The following is a 19,844-nucleotide window of genomic DNA, read 5'->3' as shown; positions in this document are numbered from 1 at the left end:
TTTCACGACACCCCCGTTGCACAGCATCTAGGACTACTTCCAGAAGCTGCGCCAAGAACAACTACCGCAATTTCTTAGATTACAGCTGGTATACCATCTGTACCTGGTTATTATAAGATAAGGAAGCCAACACTCCCTGAACTTCATCTAAAGTCAGGGGGGAGTCAAGAAACGTCTTCTACAACTCTGAAAGTTTAGGCAGAGGTATTAAAGGAAAGTAGGCCTCTATTTATGACAAAGTTTTTCACAGCTTGGAAGGATATAAAGACTTAGAAAAGAAATTGAAAAATTGTCTAGGGTAGATCTAACAGTACCTATGGCATCTGTCAAAGTAGGAATACACATATGAAGTTTATAGAAAGGGGGGTGGGAGGTAAAAGGGGAATCTCTTAGTGAGATTAAAAGAAAAAATGAAAATGTGAAGAATTTGATAGGTTAGTGTAAACTGTATAAAACAAAAGAAATCAATTTTCTGTATGCATTACAGAGTAATTTATATGTATCCACAAAGAACCCCTAAAAATCCTGTTTCTTCTTTATAAAGTTGGACCCCTGCTAATCTCAAAAGCGGGTACCCAGTGATCCTCACTGCGAGGTTACCGCACCGCATCCCCCCTCTCCCACTGAGGAGGAGACGACTAAATGGAGCACTAGTCACGTGAGCGGTCCACTCCCTTTCACTGGGACTGCTGAGTACCCGAGTGGCGCACCTGTTTGAGTATTTCAGTCACTTCCACTGAAATGAATGGTGCGTTGACCACGCATGTGCGGCCAACGCTACACTCACAGTGATGTCACTGCAGGAGAGGACATAGGAGGTAGCAGCAAGACCCCCACCGATCAGCAAATTCACCCCTATCCTGTGCATAGGGAATAACTTGATATTCTGGTACAATCCCTTTAAACGTTTAAATCTACGGAGAGTTAATGATCTTACATAATGGAACATGAAAATGGCCAAGTCACTAGATTTTAAATAAAACTAAGGTTGAGATGTTACTGATGCTGTAGCCCAAGTAGTGTAACTTCAAGTAGTGTCACAGAACACATGCCAAGTATGTACCATGTTTGCTAGGAATAATTTTGAGTGACTGGGATCTAGGATAATCCCAGATTTTAAAATAAGTCATCAATGTTTGGGGAGCTTTGACCTTTAGGACCACCACCAAATCGGCAGAATGAAGGTCCTTTATTACTCCATGCACAAAATGATGAACCGTACAGGTGGTAGTGCATTGGACCATAGCTTGGCCCCATTCACTTGCAGGGCTGATATAGGAGGACAACAATTACATAAAAAGATAATTTACAGATATCTTCTCGTACCAATTTTACAGTGATTTGGTGAAAGAAACTTCATTTTAAACACTATGTGCTAAAGGACTCTATATAAATGAATGTCACTCAGAGCCTCCTGATCAGTGTCTGGTCCTAAGAAGATATCTGTGTCCACTTCAACTTCTTCTGCCCACTGACTGAGTTGTAGATTTACCTGTAAAAACCAAGCACAGAAAACATGTAGAATGCAAAGAGTTCTGAATTTTAAAAAATGCAGCATCTTTTACATCATTTAACCCCTTGAGTGGCGGGTTTCCTACCACCCTGTTAGACCCACCAGGGCAGGTTTTTTAAAATAGTCTAATCATTGAATTTCAACTAATTTTGCAGTTGCGTCTCAAGAGCCATAACATTTTCATTTTTCCATTGACATGGCCATATAAGGGCTTGTTTTTTGCGGGACAAGTTGTGATTTTTTAAACAGGGGGGAGGAAAAAAGAAATGGGGAAAAAAAAAAAAAAAGGGGGCCATGTCATTAAGGGGTTAAATAATGCATTAAAGGGGTTGTCTCGCGGCAAACCTCAAAATTTTACCTTACCCCATTCCCCCTGTCACCCCCCTGGCATAAAATAACAAAGTAAAGCGGTTTTTAAGCCGCTTGCTACTTACCGATCCGATGAAATAAGGACTTTAAAAAATCTTCCCCCAAGATGGCCGCCGGTCCTTTCCCAGGGATGCACTGCGGTTTTCTCCCATGGTGCACCGCGGGTCTTCTCCCATGGTGCACCATGGGCTCTGTGCGTTCCATTGCCGATTCCAGCCTCTTGATTGGCTGGAATCGGCACACGTGATGGGGCGGAGCTACGCGATGACGCGTAGAAGGGGCGGAGCCAGAACGCCGCTCGTGCCTGGACCGAGCAGAAGGGGAGAAGACCGCACAGCGCAAGCGCGTCTAAAAAAGCAAGAAGACATCAGAATTAGACGGATCCATGGCGACGGGGACGCTAGCAACGGAGCAGGTAAGTGAATAACTTCTGTATGGCCAATATTTAATGCACAATGTACATTACAAAGTGCATTAATATGGCCATACAGAAGTGTATAACCCCACTTGCTGCTGTGAGACAACCCCTTTAACTTCCTTCTCTGGGTCATTACGACGCACACAGATACCACATGCGTGATTTTATTTTTGATTTTTTTACCAAGTAAAGGGAGACAAGTGTTTTTATAATTTTTTTTTACTATACTTTTTTTTTCCTTTTTTTTTTTTGTCCCACAGGGACCCATCAGGACCCCCTGATCACATTCCGGGGGTCCGATGGTGACAGCCCTTTATATGCTGCAGTGACAGCCATTTACATGCTGCAGTCACATAGACTGCAGCATGTAAAGGGTTAACACAGTAGAGATCGGAGGTTTTCTCTGATCTCTGCTGTAAGAGCTAGTACCGAGCTGTCCTGACAGCCAAGCACTAGCTCTCCCTGCCACAGAGACCATCGGCTTGTTTCTGACAAGCCGATGGTCTCTATGGCAACCTATAAACAAAGCAGGAGACTTAGAAGCAGGAGATTGCCGGCAGATCGGCAATATCTTCTGCTGGTTTTTCAAAGCCCTTGTTTTGTTCTCTGTGGGACTGTGCAGGCAGAGCACACTGTCACAGCTTGTGGCAGTGTGCTCTGCAGCTCCCATAGTGATACATAGCCCGGAAATCTTCCGGGCTATATCGCTATGAGCAGTGGAGCTCATCCTGGAAAATTTCCGGGCGTGCCACTCAAGGGGTTAATGTGCTTTTTCACCTTTAAAGATCTAACATCCTTGATGACTTGTTAAAGGCGGTTGTCCATTTAGATATAAACTTTTAAATTTAGAGCCAAAAATCACTTAAAACAAAACACATACTTATCCTCCACAGCCCCAATGATCCAGCCCAGCGTTTCTCTTGGTCTCTGTTGACAGAGGACTATAATCCTGACTATTTAACCCCTTAGATGCTGTGGTCAATGTTAACTGGCATCTAAGGGTTCTCTGGTCCTCCTACATGGGACAACTGTTAGTCAGGCGCTTGAGCGTCCAATAGTTGTCTCAGCAATAATCGCACCTTTGCTTTCACACAGGAGCGATGATCGCTAAGTGAATGGAGGCATAGTGGGCCGGAGATTGCTTCGGCCGCCTGCCTCCATCCACAGCACTAATGCCAAGCCCACTTCATTTTTGGCATTTGAAGAGTTTCTAACTTTTTTGAGGTGGTTTACTGCCCCAGAATTAGGTAACAAATATAACAGCTGTGACATCCATATCATTTTAATGATATTCGCTCTCCCCATTACTGACAAAGGCAATTTACGTCATTTCTCACGTTTCTGCCAAATTTATACTCTTATTTCTGAAAGAAAACCTAACACATTCCCTCAACCTGCAAAGACCAGCATGGTTTATGTTACCATAGTGGGTGGGAAGGAGGTGGGTACCCACTTGCATGTATGGGGTTGAATGCGAAATACTTGTCCTATTTTCACACTTGCTCAACTAATTGTTTAATTGGGTATATGGAGAGCAGTTGGTCTAGTCCTGGCTGTGGCTGCTCTATCGATTATCAGGTGATTAATTGGGTAGATCTGAATTTCGCATATGCTTAGATGATTTACCTAGTCACACTGATCTGGAGTTTAAAGGAGTGACCAAGTTCCAGATTGGGCCGAAACGAGTCTTCAATAAAGGCATACGATCTTCCACGCAAGCTACTTTTCTGGTTGGATTTATTTTCCTAGAGTTTAAAGGGGTTGTCCAGTGACCAGACAACTTCCTTATAGTTCAAAAGTTTTTATATTGTCTGTTATATATAGAAGTAAAAGTTACAAAACTGTAGTGTCATTTTCATCAAATAAACATTTTTACAGTAACTAAAGTTGTCTTGCGTTGTCTGACCTACTTTCTTGGTCTCTAAAACAGGCTTTTTAAACAATAACATTAACTGTAATACTAATAATTTCTGTAACGTGTAACTTGCAAATAGTTTTTGATTTCTCAAATTCCAGTTACTAGTCAATTAAAGTAAACAAGTCTAATATGATAGGGAAGGGGGGTGTAAGGGGGAGGGAATAGCAAGAATAAAGAGGGGGTCGAGTGGGGGATGGAGGGGGGGGTGGTGGTGAGGCCATCCTGTATGATGGAGTATGCAGATTAAGGTCTTATGGTTTCAGAGGTATTAGTAGTCGTGACTGTGTTGGGGAGTACCCTCCTTTCGAGCCACAAGTCAAGATTACCAGAAAAGCGGAACGGATTCCACGGCATCCAAATAGTGTGGTGCTTATCATATCTTGTTTCATCTCTGGCGCAGAGCTCCTCCATGTATTTTATATGATCTAATTCCTCTAGCCACATTAGTCTAGAGGGAGGAGTTGGAGATTTCCACTTCTTAGGGATTATCTGGCGCATCGCCAGGATGAAGAATCTGAATAGGCAGCGTTTAGTTTGTGCCAGGGAGCCTGGAATCATTGATAGCAGTGCAATCTCAGGGGTTAGTTGTATTTGGTTTCTACAGACTGAGGCGTAAAGAGAGTTAATCTCCTGCCAGAGAGGGTGAATCAGCGGACAAGACCACCATATGTGTATAAATGTTCCGGTTTCTGTCGTACATCTCCAACAGGTATCCGGATACTGGGGGAACATCCTCGACAATCTCGCTGGCGTCCGGTACCATCTAGACAATATTTTGTAGTTTAGTTCTTGTAGCTTGCTAGAAGCATTCATTTTATGGGTCAGAGTGTAGGCTTTTGTCCATGACTCCTCTGGGGGTGTAATGCCCAAGTCCCTCTCCCACTCCTGCTCCAGTGCTCTATTGCAATGTTGTGTGTTTTCAATTATGAGCAACCGGTATAGATTTGAGATTTTGTGATGGTCTGTGGGGGTTGAGATGCATAGGTTTTCAAAGAGGGTGACGGGACGTTTCAAGTGTTGTGTGTCCCCTAATGAGCCAAGATAGTGGAGTAGTTGCAGGTACTGGAACCACACTCCGGGATGGGGCCGCTGTTCCCCCAGAATCTCGTGTAATGGCCTAAGGCCGGTATCGGATATCATGTCCCGCACCCTTGGGATTGTATTCGGGATCATGTTAGTCAGAGTGGAGCCCCGCAGAAAAGATGGAACATCTGGATTTCCCACCAGGGGTGTGAGTGGGCCCGGCCTTTGAGTCAGGCCTATCTTGGTCGCCGGACCTATCCAGGCCGTCACCATGTCCTCTATGAACGGGGATAGTCCTAGCCCTTTATGCTTTCCTTTACCTGGTAGCCAAATTATCCCCTTACCCTGGAAGTGTGTCATGTCCTGCTCCATCTCCACCCATAGCTTCTGCGATCTACCGTGTAAAAGGTCAAGGACTCGTTTGGATAAGGTCGCTCTATAGTATAGGGATATATTCGGGACCCCCATTCCTCCTGACTCTCTTGGGCTGGTTAGTGCTTTCCATTTGCGCCTAGGTTTGGTGCCGCCCCAAATAAAGCTCATGATTGCCTTCCTGCTCGGAGTTAAAAAGGAGTCCGGTAGGGCGATTGGAACTGTCTGGAGGATGTAGAGGAACCTCGGTAGGGCATTCATTTTTACTGTGCTAATCCTTCCGAACCAGGATAAGGAGACTCCCTTCCATCTATTAAAGTCTGACTCCAGTTTGGTTAAAAGAGGTATATAGTTTTTAATGAAGAGTCTGTCCGGGTCCGTAGTGATAACTGCTCCCAAATATGTCATCTCTTCCGATTTCCATTGAAATGGGAGAGATGGTTTTAGGGTTTCAACCTCTGTATGTGGTAGAGTCACGTTAAGGATCAGTGACTTACTCAAGTTGACTTTAAAGTTAGATAACCTACCAAATCTTTTGAACTCTTCTAGGATGTTTGGAAGTGCTATTCTTGGATTTCTGATATAGATTAGCAAATCATCTGCATATAGGGCTACTTTGTGTTCCCTGTCGCCCATTCTAACTCCCTGCAGGTTGGGGTTCGTCCTGAGTGCGCTCGCCAACGACTCCATCACCAGAATGTACAGGGAGGGGGACAGGGGACAGCCTTGCCGGGTGCCATTGTGAATGTGGATTGGGTGTGATAATTGGCCATTAATCCTGACGCGGGCTGAAGGGTCTCTATATAATGCCATCACCCAGTCCATGATCCTGGGACTGAGGCCGTTACGTTGTAGTGTCGCCTCCATGAATCCCCAGCTCACTCTATCAAACGCCTTCTCGGCGTCAACCGAGAGTAGACATAAAGGCTCCCCAGTTTTGCAGGCTCTAGACATTAGGGTCAATGTTCTTATTGTGCTGTCCCCTGCCTCCCTCTTCACGACGAAGCCCACCTGGTCTCTATGTACCAGGGTCAGAATACACGCCTGGAGACGTGTGGCCAGAATCTTCGAGAATATTTTCGTGTCTAGGTTTAAAAGGGAGATCGGCCTGTAACTACCACAGGCGGCTGGGTCTTTGCCCGGTTTAGGTATTACAGTGATCACTGCTTGTAGGGCCTGAGCTGGAAAGGGGCAGGACCCCGATATGGAATTAAATGCGTTGAGCATCAGGGGAGCTAGCTTGTCCTCCAGAAGTTTGAAAAAGCATGGGGTATAGCCATCAGGTCCCGAACTTTTACCGATTTTGAGGGAGCGAAATCGCTTCCTTTATTTCCTGGAGGGAGAAGTCCTCCTCTAGGGCCTCTCGTGTAGTCTCAGATCTGTTTTTGGGCGAAATTGGTTAAATAATCGTCTCTGTCCTGGATCAGTTTTCTGTTTTGTTCCCCGTATTTGTCTGGCAGATTGTATAAATTATGATAATTATAGAAACTGTCAATTATTTTGGCGTTGGCGTGAACCAGTCGTCCCCCCCCCCCCCCCCCCCGGAGCTTGAATTGCGAAGATGTATGTCTGAGGTGCTCGAGGGTTCAGGGCTCTGGCCAGTCCCTTACTGCACTTGCTGCCATATTCGTAAAATTTCCCTCTGGCCCTGTCCCTTTGGCACTGGTCCATGTGGAGGAGTATTTTATTTTGGGTTGCGGATATTTCTGCTGTCCCGACGTCCTGGGTTGTTTGTTTGTTTAGGTTCTCTAAGTGGTTTAGGTGATCTAGGAGGCCTTTTAATGTGCTAGCTCTTTCTCTTTTTATGCGTGCCCCATGGGAGATGAAGACTCCGCGGAGTACGCACTTAAGTGCTTCCCACTTAATTGGCGCAGGAGTGGTGTCAGATGTATGGTCATTTGTGAAGTGTTCGATAGTCTGCTGGATTTCGGACAACTTCCTTAATAGGGCTGTCTCTAGTAAAATAATAAAACAGAGCTATACTTGCACATCCTCCAGGATCCAGCACTGCAGTCCCACTGTGGTGCCTGTGGAAGTCAGGCAACTGCTGCAGCTTCACTTTCCCGAACTCCTGGCATCATGGCAGTGGCAGAGGGGTAAAAGCAGGAATGGGGGAAAGCTGATTATTTAACTAAAGACAGCTCTATTAAAGGAAACTTGTCTGGTAAATGGACAACCCCTTTAAACTCCAAGTTCTATACTGGTCAGCTACTTTGGCAGGCTTGTACTTTAAATTTTGACTTCTCCCTAACACACACTCACTGGTGGCAGAGTCTGCTGAATGCACTCAAATGTATATAAGTAGTCTTTGAATTAACTGCTGCAGTTTCTAGCTGTTTTGACTTGACAATGGGTGCTTCAGGGAGTGTCTAAAGGCCCAAACCAGCCAGGACTATAGTAGTGAATGCTCTGTAAAATACCAACAGCCACTGTTCAGTCAAGGATCACTCACACCTATGTGTTTTCAGGAACCAATGAGTGTTAAGTGGGAGGGAAAAATGTTCAAAGAAAAAGGCGAGAGCCAATCAGCTTTCAGTGGGAGGCACACGCCAAACACGTGCACACCTTCCAGCAAAGTTGTTTTCCAGTCATTGAAAGACAACGACTACCTGTTTTATACCAGAGGAGAAGCAACTATTTTTGGGGAGCCGAAACAAAGGGACAAGAGAATGAATTCTTGCTCATCAGTGCTTACATGGAACAAGTTTTGCTTACATCTGTGCTATCGAGCAACTATTCGGACTGCAGATGTCGTGTGTAAAGCTACCCTAAGGCACACACAAGATAGTGGATGGATTTTTTTTTTTTTCAAAATTACAAAATGAACAACCAACCTGAAGTTTGTTAAAGGATTCTTGTAAACTAGGAACGGTAACCACAAGGCAGCCTTTCTTCCTTAAGTTTTCATAAATAAATATCCAGGCTCTAGAAAGGAGACATTTTAAAATACTGTTAACAAAGAGAGTGAAATATTATCTAGGAAGTACAACATCAGACAACACACTTGTAGGTATGGTATATATATCTGCTAACTTTCATGTAACAATCAATATAACACTGTAATTTGCATGAAAGATGAAATTAAACTGGGGCTCCCATTCATTCAAAATTAAAAAACAAAGGCTTCTTGCAGCCCCTTCTTTCTAGAGCAGGGATACTCAACTATAGTCATAGCCAAAAATTTTAAGACTGGCACAAGTTTTGATTTTCACAAAGTTTGCGGCTTCAGTATTTTTAGATTGTTTAGTCAGATGTTTCTATGGGTGACTGAATTCTAAGCATTTCAGAAGTTTTTAAAGTTTTGACAAATACATCAAGTTTAGGCAGAGACTCAATATTTACAGTGTTGACATTTTATTATTCCAAGACTTCTGAAACTCGCCCTGACATGCTGGATATCAGCTTCCAGAGCAAATCCTGACAAGTGACAGACCATTCTTGCCTAATCAGTGCTTGGAATCGATCACAATTTTTCGTGTTTTTGGTTGTCCATCTGCTTTTTGAGGATTGATCACAGGTTCTCAATGGGATTGAGTTCTGGGAAGTTTCCTGACCATAGACCCAAGATTTCGAAGTTTTGTTCATAGAGCCACTTTATCACTTGCCTTGTGACATTGTGCTTAGTTATACTGGAAAAAGCATTGTTCATCACCAAATTGCTCCTGGATCATTGGGAGAAGTTGCTCTTGGAGGATGTTTAGATATTAGTCTTTATTCATGGCAAAATTGTAAGTGAGCCCATGCCTTTGGATAAAATCCAATCGTACACATGGACTCATGGTAGCACTCGCCTTTTCTTCTGTGACATCTGGAAATTGATTGTCCAGAAAAAGTTTGAAGGTAGCTTCACACAGAAATAACAAGATTACTTACCGGTAAGCGATTTTCCATGAACCCATGAGAGACCACCTCCCATCCAGACAGGAATTTTTATTCTTCTTAAAACACAGCAATAGGGGGGAATTGTTGTCATGGGCTCATGTAAAGTTGATTGCCGATAAGGGTAATAATAAGATTACTTATGTGCATAACAGCACCCATGAGAAATTAAACTACATTACTAACTGGGTAGTCACAGTGAGGGTTCTATTGTATCTCTAAAACGTAACTTTTAATCATCAAAAAACTAATAAAAAGGATTTTGTATCTCAAAATCCTAAATTCTAGACACACAAACAAAAAACTGCACCCCTATATTTTAGAAACGGGAAAGCAGTGTATGAACCGCCTAGGCAACCAGTATTTTGTACCAACGGTAACGGATTTTCTATCCCTGTATCCAGTGGTATATGTCCTAGAGCTAGAGGGAAGTCTAGGTCGGCTCACTAAGAATGATGTTCCCAGCTTAGTTAAATTGCTGCAGTTATTCAAATAGGTAGGAGACATAAAAACCCCCGCCTTTAGAGCAGGTGCATTGTTCCTCCCATGGATAAATGCTGCCTATTCAGTCAGAAAGCCGTAAGTGTGTGAGTAACCACGCTTTTTCGGCTGATGTTAAAGAGATCAGATCCCACGGAATAATTTATTTGGCAGTTTTGCGTACTGCACTTTTGTTCTTGTTAGCCATAGCGCTCAAAAAACTGTGTTGAGCTTTAGCTATATTTAGATGTCAGCTATACATCTGATCTCTTTGAAATCAGCCGAAAAAGCGTGGTTACTCACACACTTACGGCTTTCTGACTGAATAGGCTGATCTGATCACTTTTCATAATCTAGCATTAATGCAAATTTGTCACTCTAGAAACTAAAGTTGCAAACTTTATGAAAACCAAAATTTGTGCCAGCCTCAAAACTTTTGGCCATGACTGTAGTTTTAGTAAGGGTCTGCTCAATCTGGGTTTGCTGTCAGGTCGAGCTCTAAGCTAAACGCCAACAGTAAGCGAGTTGTCTTATTGGGGTATGTTCACATAGGGGAATTTTGCTACCAATCCTGCATCTCCTAAGTGCCCCATTAGATGCAATGTGAATCTGCTCCGCAGTCTATAAAAGGGACCCATCCTTAACACATTTACCTCCACCTTTCCTAACAAATACAGCACCAGAATCAAGATTATAACAAATACATTACCAAAACCAAACAAAAGCAAATATGGCTCAGGAACCGAACTAGGTACATAAGTACGACTGTGGATCCAGGCTTATATACGCGCCCCCCCCCCCCCCCCCCCCCGGCCTCCTAAGTATATTTTGCTCCCTCCTCCCACAGGGTGTGTGTATGTATGTGTGTATTATATATATATATATATATATATATATAATCCACACAGTATGTACTCTATATGTCGTACCACCCCCAACAATATGTAATTCTTCCCCCACCACAGTATGGTATATCCCTTCCACACAGCGCATATATCTTGCTTCTACAATATGCATCTCTCCCCCTTCCCCTCTAGTATGATACTTTTTCATGTATCCTCCCTCAGTATGGTATATGCTCCCCCCTATATTATGTAATATTCCACCTCCCCAGTATGTATACCTCCAACCTGTGGACTGCTCTTGCCCCTTCTTTCCCCGCTGTTCTACACAGTTCCTCAGCCGTGTAACAGGTGGGCAAAGCCTGTTAGTCATTACAGCAGCGGAGCTGCATAGAGCCACGGGGCAGGAAGAGCTGTTGTGTACGAAAAGGAGACTAAGCCAACCGGGAAAGGACTAAGATCAGTCTATGAGGTTTACATACAGCAAGCACAAGCCGTTTTGCCCAGTTTGTGCCGGCCAGTGCCAAGCCATGTCCGTAGTTCCATAGATGAAATAGACAAGACATGACCTTCCTCCAATGCTGCCATCATCTCTAGTAGCAGATATGCGTGGTCTGGATAGCTGGCGGTCCAGATTCAGGCCGCAGTCTGTACTTGAGTACTCCGGTTCTAGAGTTTTGTAGGGGTTACAAGGCACAAACTATGAAGTATTTCCCTTCATAGCGAGTGGCAGAGAGCACTGCTGTGCATGGAAAAGACTAATAAGATTGTGATGCTAAACCAGCACTCTGCCCTTTGATACTCTGGTTCAGCGAAGGTCCTTGAGATCCTAGTGATACGCTACAGCATTTACATATAGAAATACCCATTAAGATCATCAGTAATGTTTAACAGTAAGTATAAGATATCCTATAACATTGCACTGCAAGCACAGAATGTATAAGTAAATTGATTACTTTATTTGTTCCTCTTTCTTCAGAAAGTATTCAAAAACATTATTTAGTACAACCACATCAGCTTGTTGCAGAAGGCTCTTTTGACTGCAAATATCTGAATGGTGCACCTGAATGAAGAAAAGGTAGAACACAAAACACTCAGCAGCTTGCACCAGCAATGCATGCTCACATACATGGTTCGGATGAACTACTGATGAGAAGAAGGAACTTTCCAAAAGAAACTGTTTAGAACAGTTGACTGGTCCCCTTTACAAGGTCATCTAGACACTGATAGAGAAATAGGTGGATAGAGAAGTGGAGCAAACCCACAGTGAAGGCTGGGACTAAGGCTGCATTCACACAAACGTATATCGGCTCGGTTTTCACACCGAGCCGATATACGTCGTCCTCATCTGCGGGGCGGGGGGGGGGGGGTGATGGAAGAGCCAGGAGCAGGAACTGAGCTCCCGTCCCCTCTCTGCCTCCTCTCCGCCCCTCTGCACTATTTGCAATGGGGAGAGGCAGGGTGGGGCTAATTCTCGGAACTTAGGCCCGCCCCCAACCCCGCCTCCTTTCATTGAAAATAGTGCAGAGGGCCAGAGAGGAGGCAGAAAGGGGGCAGGAGCTCAGTTCCTGCTCCTGGCTCTTCCATCCTCCCCCCTCCTGCAGATGAGGATGACGTATATCGGCTCGGCGTGAAAACCGAGCCGATATACGTTCATGTGAATGCAGCCCACAGGCGTGGGAAGACTGGATTTGGTAGATAACAAGGAGGTGCTACCACCTAGATTAACCCACCAATTTAGAATATGCTGAAAGAAAAATCTGCTGTCTAGGCGCAACTCTCTGAAGGTTCCAATAAAGTGACCAGAAAAATTAGATGAATATCCAACTTCTCGTTTTATTTAGAATATTGAAATTTAAAATCCAGCTAATAAAAAACGTGCTGGGATGATTTCACTCTCAGGGAAGGGAACTACTAACCCTAAATACTGGGTAACAGAGTCATGAGCAGGAACAGAGTGTCCAAGGGAGAATTTGTCCCGTGTAAAGGTACCTTTTTTTTTAGAGAGGTTTTAGATCTAAAACAAAGAAAAAACTAAGGAATTGGCTGTAGAAATAATCAGATTTCAGATCTCCTTTTCCAGAGGCCTGTTAAGAAATAGAAACAGCAAGCTTAAGGGCCAGTTACACATAACGATCATCACGCAAAATGCGTTCAAACAAATAAATATGCGCGAAAATAGTTACGTCTAAATGGAAAGCTTTTAGTTTACTTTTCGTTTGCTGCTCAGTTTCAGCCTGCAAAAAAATCATGGCTCAGTCGCTCACTTCTCGCTACGTCTTAACGTTTTCCCCCTCAGCGTTTCACATAGAATGTGAAGCACTGAGCGATTCTCAGCAATGATCTGCCTGTATAAACGTTCTGCACAAGCACTTACAACCTAGTGGTGAGATCACCCGCTCGTTTAGACAGTCATTTCTTTGTACTAAGTTCGTGATGAATGTCACCCAAGGAAACTTAAAAGGGGTGGGCCAACTCTAAATGACCTATCTTCAGGGTAAGCTATCAATAGCCAGTAAGCAGGGGTACACTGCCTGGGACCCCTGCTGATCAGCTGTTCATTGAGCCGCCTTGTCAGAATACAGAGCAGAAAGGACAGAATAGGATGACATGGTATTGGAAGAGTTCTCTGATGCTTGTAATACCACACTGGGTCACTGCAGTGTGTAGGTTGCTTTGCAAGTGTCCCAGAGGATGTCATTTTACTTTAGCCCCCCCAAAACGCCACAAACATGCATTAACATACATACCTGAATTCTGTCAGAAAAATTATACTTATTTATGATCTTCTCTTGCAGATTACAGAATTCAGCATTTATTTCGACACCCTCCAATTTACTGGCTGAACTGTAAACATAACCCTAAGGTGGAAAAAAAAAGTCAGAGAAAAAAAAATTAACAGGATTTATCACTCACCGTAAAATCCTTTTCTCAGATAGTCATTGGGGGACACAGCGAAGACCTCTGGTATAGCTCCTGCCACTAGGAGGTGGACAATAAGCAAAGGAAGAGTTGATGACTCCTACCAGGAACTCCCCGCCCCCGCTCCCAGTAGCTGCTCAGCTAAAATCAATTTGTACACAAGCAGGAGGAAAGGAAAAGCCGAAAAGGTAAACTCAAAAACAATGTACAATTAAACAAAGAAGGGAAAGGGGACTCTCAGAACAGACAAACAGCAGTTTCTCCCTAAACAATAGATGGGTGCTGTATTCTCCAATGATCATCTATGAAAAGGATGTTATGGGGATTACCAAAAAATCTTGGTGTTTTCTCGGCTGTGTCAGAGGACACAGCAAAGACCTTGGGAGGTTCAAAAACAGTCCCTAGGGCTGAGCCAAAAATGCTTAAGATGCAATCAGGATACTGCTGCTGCAGAAACTTGCAACCAAGAGCGGCATCAGAAGATGCAAACGTATGCACCCTGTAAAACTTCATGAACATATGAAGCGAAGACCAGTTGCAGCTTTGCAAATCCTAGCAATTCTTACAATCTGTAGCAGATCCTGTCTGAGTAGTAGGAGCCATAGTGTGTCAATCAGTAGGGACACGAGAGCGGCGTACCAAGGATGATGTGGCTAGTTTGGCGCTATGAGGATGATTGAGATGCCCTCCATCTTGGTTTACTCAAGGAGCCGTGTGATCAGAGGAGTCGGTGGAAAAACTTACAGGACAGAGAATGGGTTCCATAGGATTGCCCGGGTGTCCACTGCCAATGCTTGCAGATTGCAAGTTTATGTCATGAAGAGGGGGAGCTGACTGTTGAGCCTGGATGCTATAAAATCCACGTCTAGCACAGATGTCCATGAAGACTTCCTTGTGTAGAGCCCACTCCCCTGGATTTACTGTTTCCCAGCTGAGGAAGTCCTTCATCCACTTTTCCACTCCAAGAATGTGGATGGCTGAGACATGGGGCTCCACCTAGTGGAGGATTTCGGCAGCCAACCTCCTCATCATTGCGCTTCCTGGGCCACCCTGAGAATCCAAAGTAAAAAATATCCAGTATAGCGCTTCGTGGGATGAAGGAAAAATAAAGTATATATTTCTACACCATGAGGTGGAGTTTTATTGCAACGCGTTTCTGCCCTCTGTAGGGCCTTTTTCAAGCATACAAAATCACAATATACAATCATTAATATAGATAAAAGAAGTGACTTACAATTAGGAGTCATTACAGTTCTCACGGCAGCCGCCATGTTGTGGGCGGAGTCACAACGCCAGCGTGATGACGTCAGTACGCATGAAAGTTCGTACAGTGAGCTATAACAAAAAAACATATACTCTTCATAGTTAAAAGTAAAACCGGACAAGTTAAATAACGAGCCTGAGTTAGAAGTATAGTTACTTTCGATTTGTACTTTGATCCCAAAGATCCGGATTACAGCCCCGGTCACGTGATGCGTTTGCAGAATGACGTCATCACGTTTGACACGTACATGGGTCACCTGATAGTGAGGGGCGTTCTAGTTCCCTGGGATTACCTCTGTTGGTATTTAGCTTTGTGTCCCGGGCTATGTAATCTAGTCATGTGATCTCTGTGTGCGGTGACGTGCACATGTATGAGAGGAACTTTCAGAGGTCAAAGTTTACAAGATATCTTATGTAACACATTGTTCGTATATTGAATATACGTAAAGCCCTGATTACGTTAGAATAAATAGCATGTTGTTCTCAAAGAAATAGATCTAAATTTAAAAAAGAGAAAGAGGGTGCAACTTCATGAAATTTCTATTTCTTTGAGATCAAAGTACAAATCGAAAGTAACTATACTTCAAACTCAGGCTCGTTATTTAACTTGTCCGGTTTTACTTTTAACTATGAAGAGTATATGTTTTTTGTTATAGCTCACTGTACGAACTTTCATGCGTACTGACGTCATCACGCTGGCGTTGTGACTCTGCCCACAACATGGCGGCTGCCGTGAGAACTGTAATGACTCCTAATTGTAAGTCACTTCTTTTATCTATATTAATGATTGTATATTGTGATTTTGTATGCTTGAAAAAGGCCCTACAGAGGGCAGAAACGCGTTGCAATAAAACTCCACCTCATGGTGTAGAAATATATACTTTATTTTTCCTTCATCCCGCGAAGCGCTATACTGGATATTTTTTACTTTGGATTCTCATCTACACTGGGTTCCCTATCATTAGGGACCCCAGACATCCAAGCAGCTCTCCGGTCAGGATTGGAAAGGAGGATTGATTGATCTATTTACTTACAGACTATCCTGGAATTGGAGGTACTATAGAGCTATCCCACCCCAGGGATACTCACTAAGTACCGGGTAAGTCGTTTTTCTTTACTTCATTTATTGATCACATTACCATTCAGCACTGAAGGAGCGCTATTTGTGATCCCGACACCATTGTCATTTCCTGGGCCACCCTGGTGGTTTACGTACATGATAGCTTTCACGTTGTCTGTCTAGATACGGATTGGAGGACCAGTAAGAATCTGGGACCAATGGGTCAAGTTCAATATGTTGATGTGGAGGGACGATTCAGAGTTGGACTATTGCCTCTGCACTATCAGACTGCTAAGGATCGGGAGGGGGGGGGGGAACAGCCTAAGAGACTGGTGTCAGTCACCAAAGGAAAGAACAATGGACAACTAAGGTTTGATCAAGGGCCCATCCAGGTACTCATGCAAACTATTCCAGCTGGCTAGGATGGGTTGTTAAAGTGGGAGTGTATGGAATTGCGCGTGCAGGACTGCCTTGAATGCAGCTACCATAAGCCGCAGTACCCATATGCCCTGGCAGATGGAAACGGGCGTGCATTACTGTAGAAGGCAGACATGTTGCTTGGAAGCTGTACCTTCACCTGAACCACGTTGAAGAACCGGCCAAGAAAGGAGAGTTATCGTGATGGGGTCAGATTGGAAATGGGATGATTGATAATCCACCTGAAATGCCTGAGAGCATCCAGCACCATCTTGAGGCTCTCCTTGTTGCTCCTGAGGGACAGAGCCTTGATCAGTGTGTCGTCCAGATAAGGGATCACCACGATTCCCTGGGAATGAAGGAGAGCCGCAACAGCTGATAGGACTTTGTTGAACAATCAAAGAGCTATTGGTAGGTCGAAAGGCTAGGCGACAAATTGGAAATTATTTATTTGACTGGACCACGAACCGAAGAAAGCACTAGTTGGACTGGTGAATCGGGATGTGGAGATAGGCATCTTTGATGTTTATTGACGACAGATATTTGCCTTGATCCATAGAAGCAGTCACGGCTCAAATGAATTCTATATGAAAATGGTGTACTTTGGCATAGTGATTCAGGAGCTTCAGATCTAGGACCGGGTGAACCGATCTGTTCTTTTTGGAAACAATGAACAGGTTGGAGTAAAATCCTGTAAAACATTTGTGAGAAGGAATGAAAATGATGACTGCTTGTTCAAGTAATCTTGAATGGCTTGACGTTATTGGGAGAGTCAGATCTGATCGGACGGTAGTGAAACAGTGAAAAAAAAAAAAAACCGCTCAGAAGGGGTGAAATGCAAATCTATTGCATATACCAAAGAGGCTATCTCACACACCCAGGAATCTTGGATGTGAGCAAACCACACATCTCTGAGTAACAGGAGACTAAGGGACACCAGGAAGGGCGTATTTTGAAGTATGGCCATTTTTTTTGCAGCGCTGAAGGAACTTGTCACCATTCCAAAGGTCATGGGCTTAACTGACGAAAGGAAGGAAAAGTGGATTTCTTCTTCTTGGCAGTGTATCGACGAGTGGACCTGTATTGCAGAAGATGAGAACTTTTTTTGCCTATCCACTCGGAAATAATTAAGTCTAGGTGATTGCTGAAGAGGTAAGTTCCTGTAAAGGGAAAGCCGGTGAAAGACTTTTTGGAGGCAAGTTCTACAGACCAGCACTTTAGCCACAAGGTGTGACGAATTGCAACAGAAGAGCAGAGGAATGAGCTAATAGCCTCGCTGTATCCAGGAAACTTCACAGAGGAACTTGCCTGTCTGGCAGAGCTGGAGATTGTTTTGCCCATCCAGAAGTAGCCCTACTAACCAAAGAAGCAGAGGGTGTGAAGATGACTTGGCAAAGGATTTCATCTATCTATTGTGCTGGTCCTTAAAAGATCATGCATCTGCCAGGGGTAGGGTAGTGCTTTTGTCAGATAGGACACTGGAGCATCCCCCAGTGGTGAAGGGGCCAAGTTTTTAATTGAGGGAATAGATACATAATTTTTAAAGCACTTAGGGTTGAGGAAACGTTTATCCACGGCTGACGAAACGTTTATCCAGGGCTGACTACTCTTTGCTCACTATGTTCTCAAATTCCACAAGAGTGGGGAATGTTTTATGCAAACGTCTAACATATCGGAAGGAGTCTACGGAGGCAGAGGATCCTTGGTCTTGCGCATAGAGCATCTCTTTAACTGCCTCTATGAGAGTGTCTACCATTGTACAGACTTTAGAAGACTGTTCCTCATCTAACGAAAAGCTAGAATCCAATATTTTGCTCTTGGAGTGGGAGCTATCCGTAGAGGGGATGGTGGAATGGGATGCTGCATGTGTGGGGGTCGAGGCAGAGGAATGAGGTGACTGTGTATGACAGTGTGACCTTGAGGACCGCTGACGCTTTGAGGCATTGCAATGCATATGTGAGGAATGATTCCTCAGTATTGGACCCTTCAGTTGGGTTCTGTCTGGAAGTCCTGCCCAGCATCTCCATAATATATCTGGAGGCTTAAGGTCCACCAATGTGCCCATTTAGGTCCAGAACCTTGTATGAGCATAATAGTAGATATACCTGGGACAGGTTCACTGGCTGGTTTGGAAAACAGGCATTTCGTGCAACAGGGCTCCTTCTGACCACATAAAAATTTGTTGTAACAATGGGAGCATGCAAAAGGTGTTGTAATAACCTGCTCTGTTTACTGGGTTCCCTCCTAAAATCCAACATTGTAGCTGTATATGCAGAGGAGAAAATGCTTAAGGGCAATGTATAGAGCAATAGACTGAACTCTACAGGTTGATTAGGGTGGTGAGGAACTGCCTAGGGTAGAAATTACCCAGTGGAACATAGTAGCCACAGGGAAATGTCACATGGGAAACGTCAGGTGGGATCCAATCGCTAGTAGAGATAATCCCTCCATCAGAAGAGTGTCTCAACCAATTCTGTGGAGGTTGAAATGCGAGCACCTTTTGAGGTGGAGCACATTTCCCACGCAAATGCAAAGGAAACACCTCATCCTTATGGCTAAGCGATGAGGCCACTGGAGCTGCATGGGCATCGGAAGCAGATACAACGCCACCAACATTTGTCGTCTGGTTGTGGTGAGCCTAAGAAGCGGTCAAAACTCCCCATAAATATGGCGCAGCGTGGGAAAAGCCACCCCCCCTCCTCCACAGCCCAAGGGAACTAGTCGTACATGAAGTAGGAACCAGGGAAGGGGAATGGGAAAAGACTGGAAGAAGGGCCCTCACTTACCTTCCCTTGAGGTGAAGTGCCACATGCCGTGTCATCAAAATCCAGCCTGATCTTTCACGGGTTCTCACTTCCCTTAAGATACCCAGGGATCTAAGTGAGAGAATCGTTGCTGACGGGTCACAGAAAAGTTAAGGCTTCCCTGTTCCACCTTGCCGTCAGGAGGTAGGGAAGCAGCAGAGAAGTTTGTGGCAACACTAGTGTCCCTCGTCAGTAGGGTAGTAGGTGAATTCTGTCACTTTGTGAAGCTGAAGAGTCTGAGAAACTTCAGGATCTTGAAGGTCTGTAGCAGCAAGGCCTGCCTCCTATGGACACTAAGCTAAAATGGATTTAGCCAAGTGCCTACAGGAGGGGAGGAGTCAACTCTTCCTTTGCTTAATGTACATCTTCTAGTGGCAGGTGAAATACCCAAGGGCTTTGCTGTGTCCCCGAATTACACAGCCGAGAAATTTGCTCATGTCAGATTCTTGACTGACATAGCATGGTTTAAATTTAATGATATGATATTTAGTCTTTATTAAAATTAATAAACATATATGCTCAGGAATGAAAGACTAGTTCCGTGGTGGCGAACCTATGGCACGC

At 44.1% G+C, this 19,844-nt stretch overlaps 1 protein-coding gene across 2 annotated transcripts in view; it reads right to left on the bottom strand.

The window, feature by feature from the left end:
* Positions 1 to 809: 809 nt before the first annotated feature.
* The window catches only part of LOC136633027 (uncharacterized), a 70,820-nt gene continuing 51,785 nt past the window's right edge, over positions 810 to 19,844 (bottom strand). For both annotated transcript variants that reach the window (XM_066608429.1, XM_066608428.1), the window contains exons 5-8: positions 13,565 to 13,675; positions 11,771 to 11,877; positions 8,448 to 8,538; positions 810 to 1,492 (exon numbers count right to left, since the gene is read on the bottom strand). In XM_066608429.1, coding sequence (XP_066464526.1) covers positions 1,376 to 1,492; positions 8,448 to 8,538; positions 11,771 to 11,877; positions 13,565 to 13,675 — 426 coding nt within the window. In that variant the 3' untranslated portion in view covers positions 810 to 1,375. The remainder of the gene's footprint in view (positions 1,493 to 8,447; positions 8,539 to 11,770; positions 11,878 to 13,564; positions 13,676 to 19,844) is intronic.

Source organism: Eleutherodactylus coqui, chromosome 6 (assembly GCF_035609145.1).
Source record: "Eleutherodactylus coqui strain aEleCoq1 chromosome 6, aEleCoq1.hap1, whole genome shotgun sequence".
Classification (NCBI taxonomy): domain Eukaryota; kingdom Metazoa; phylum Chordata; class Amphibia; order Anura; family Eleutherodactylidae; genus Eleutherodactylus; species Eleutherodactylus coqui.
This window is presented reverse-complemented; position numbering and strand designations above follow the sequence as displayed.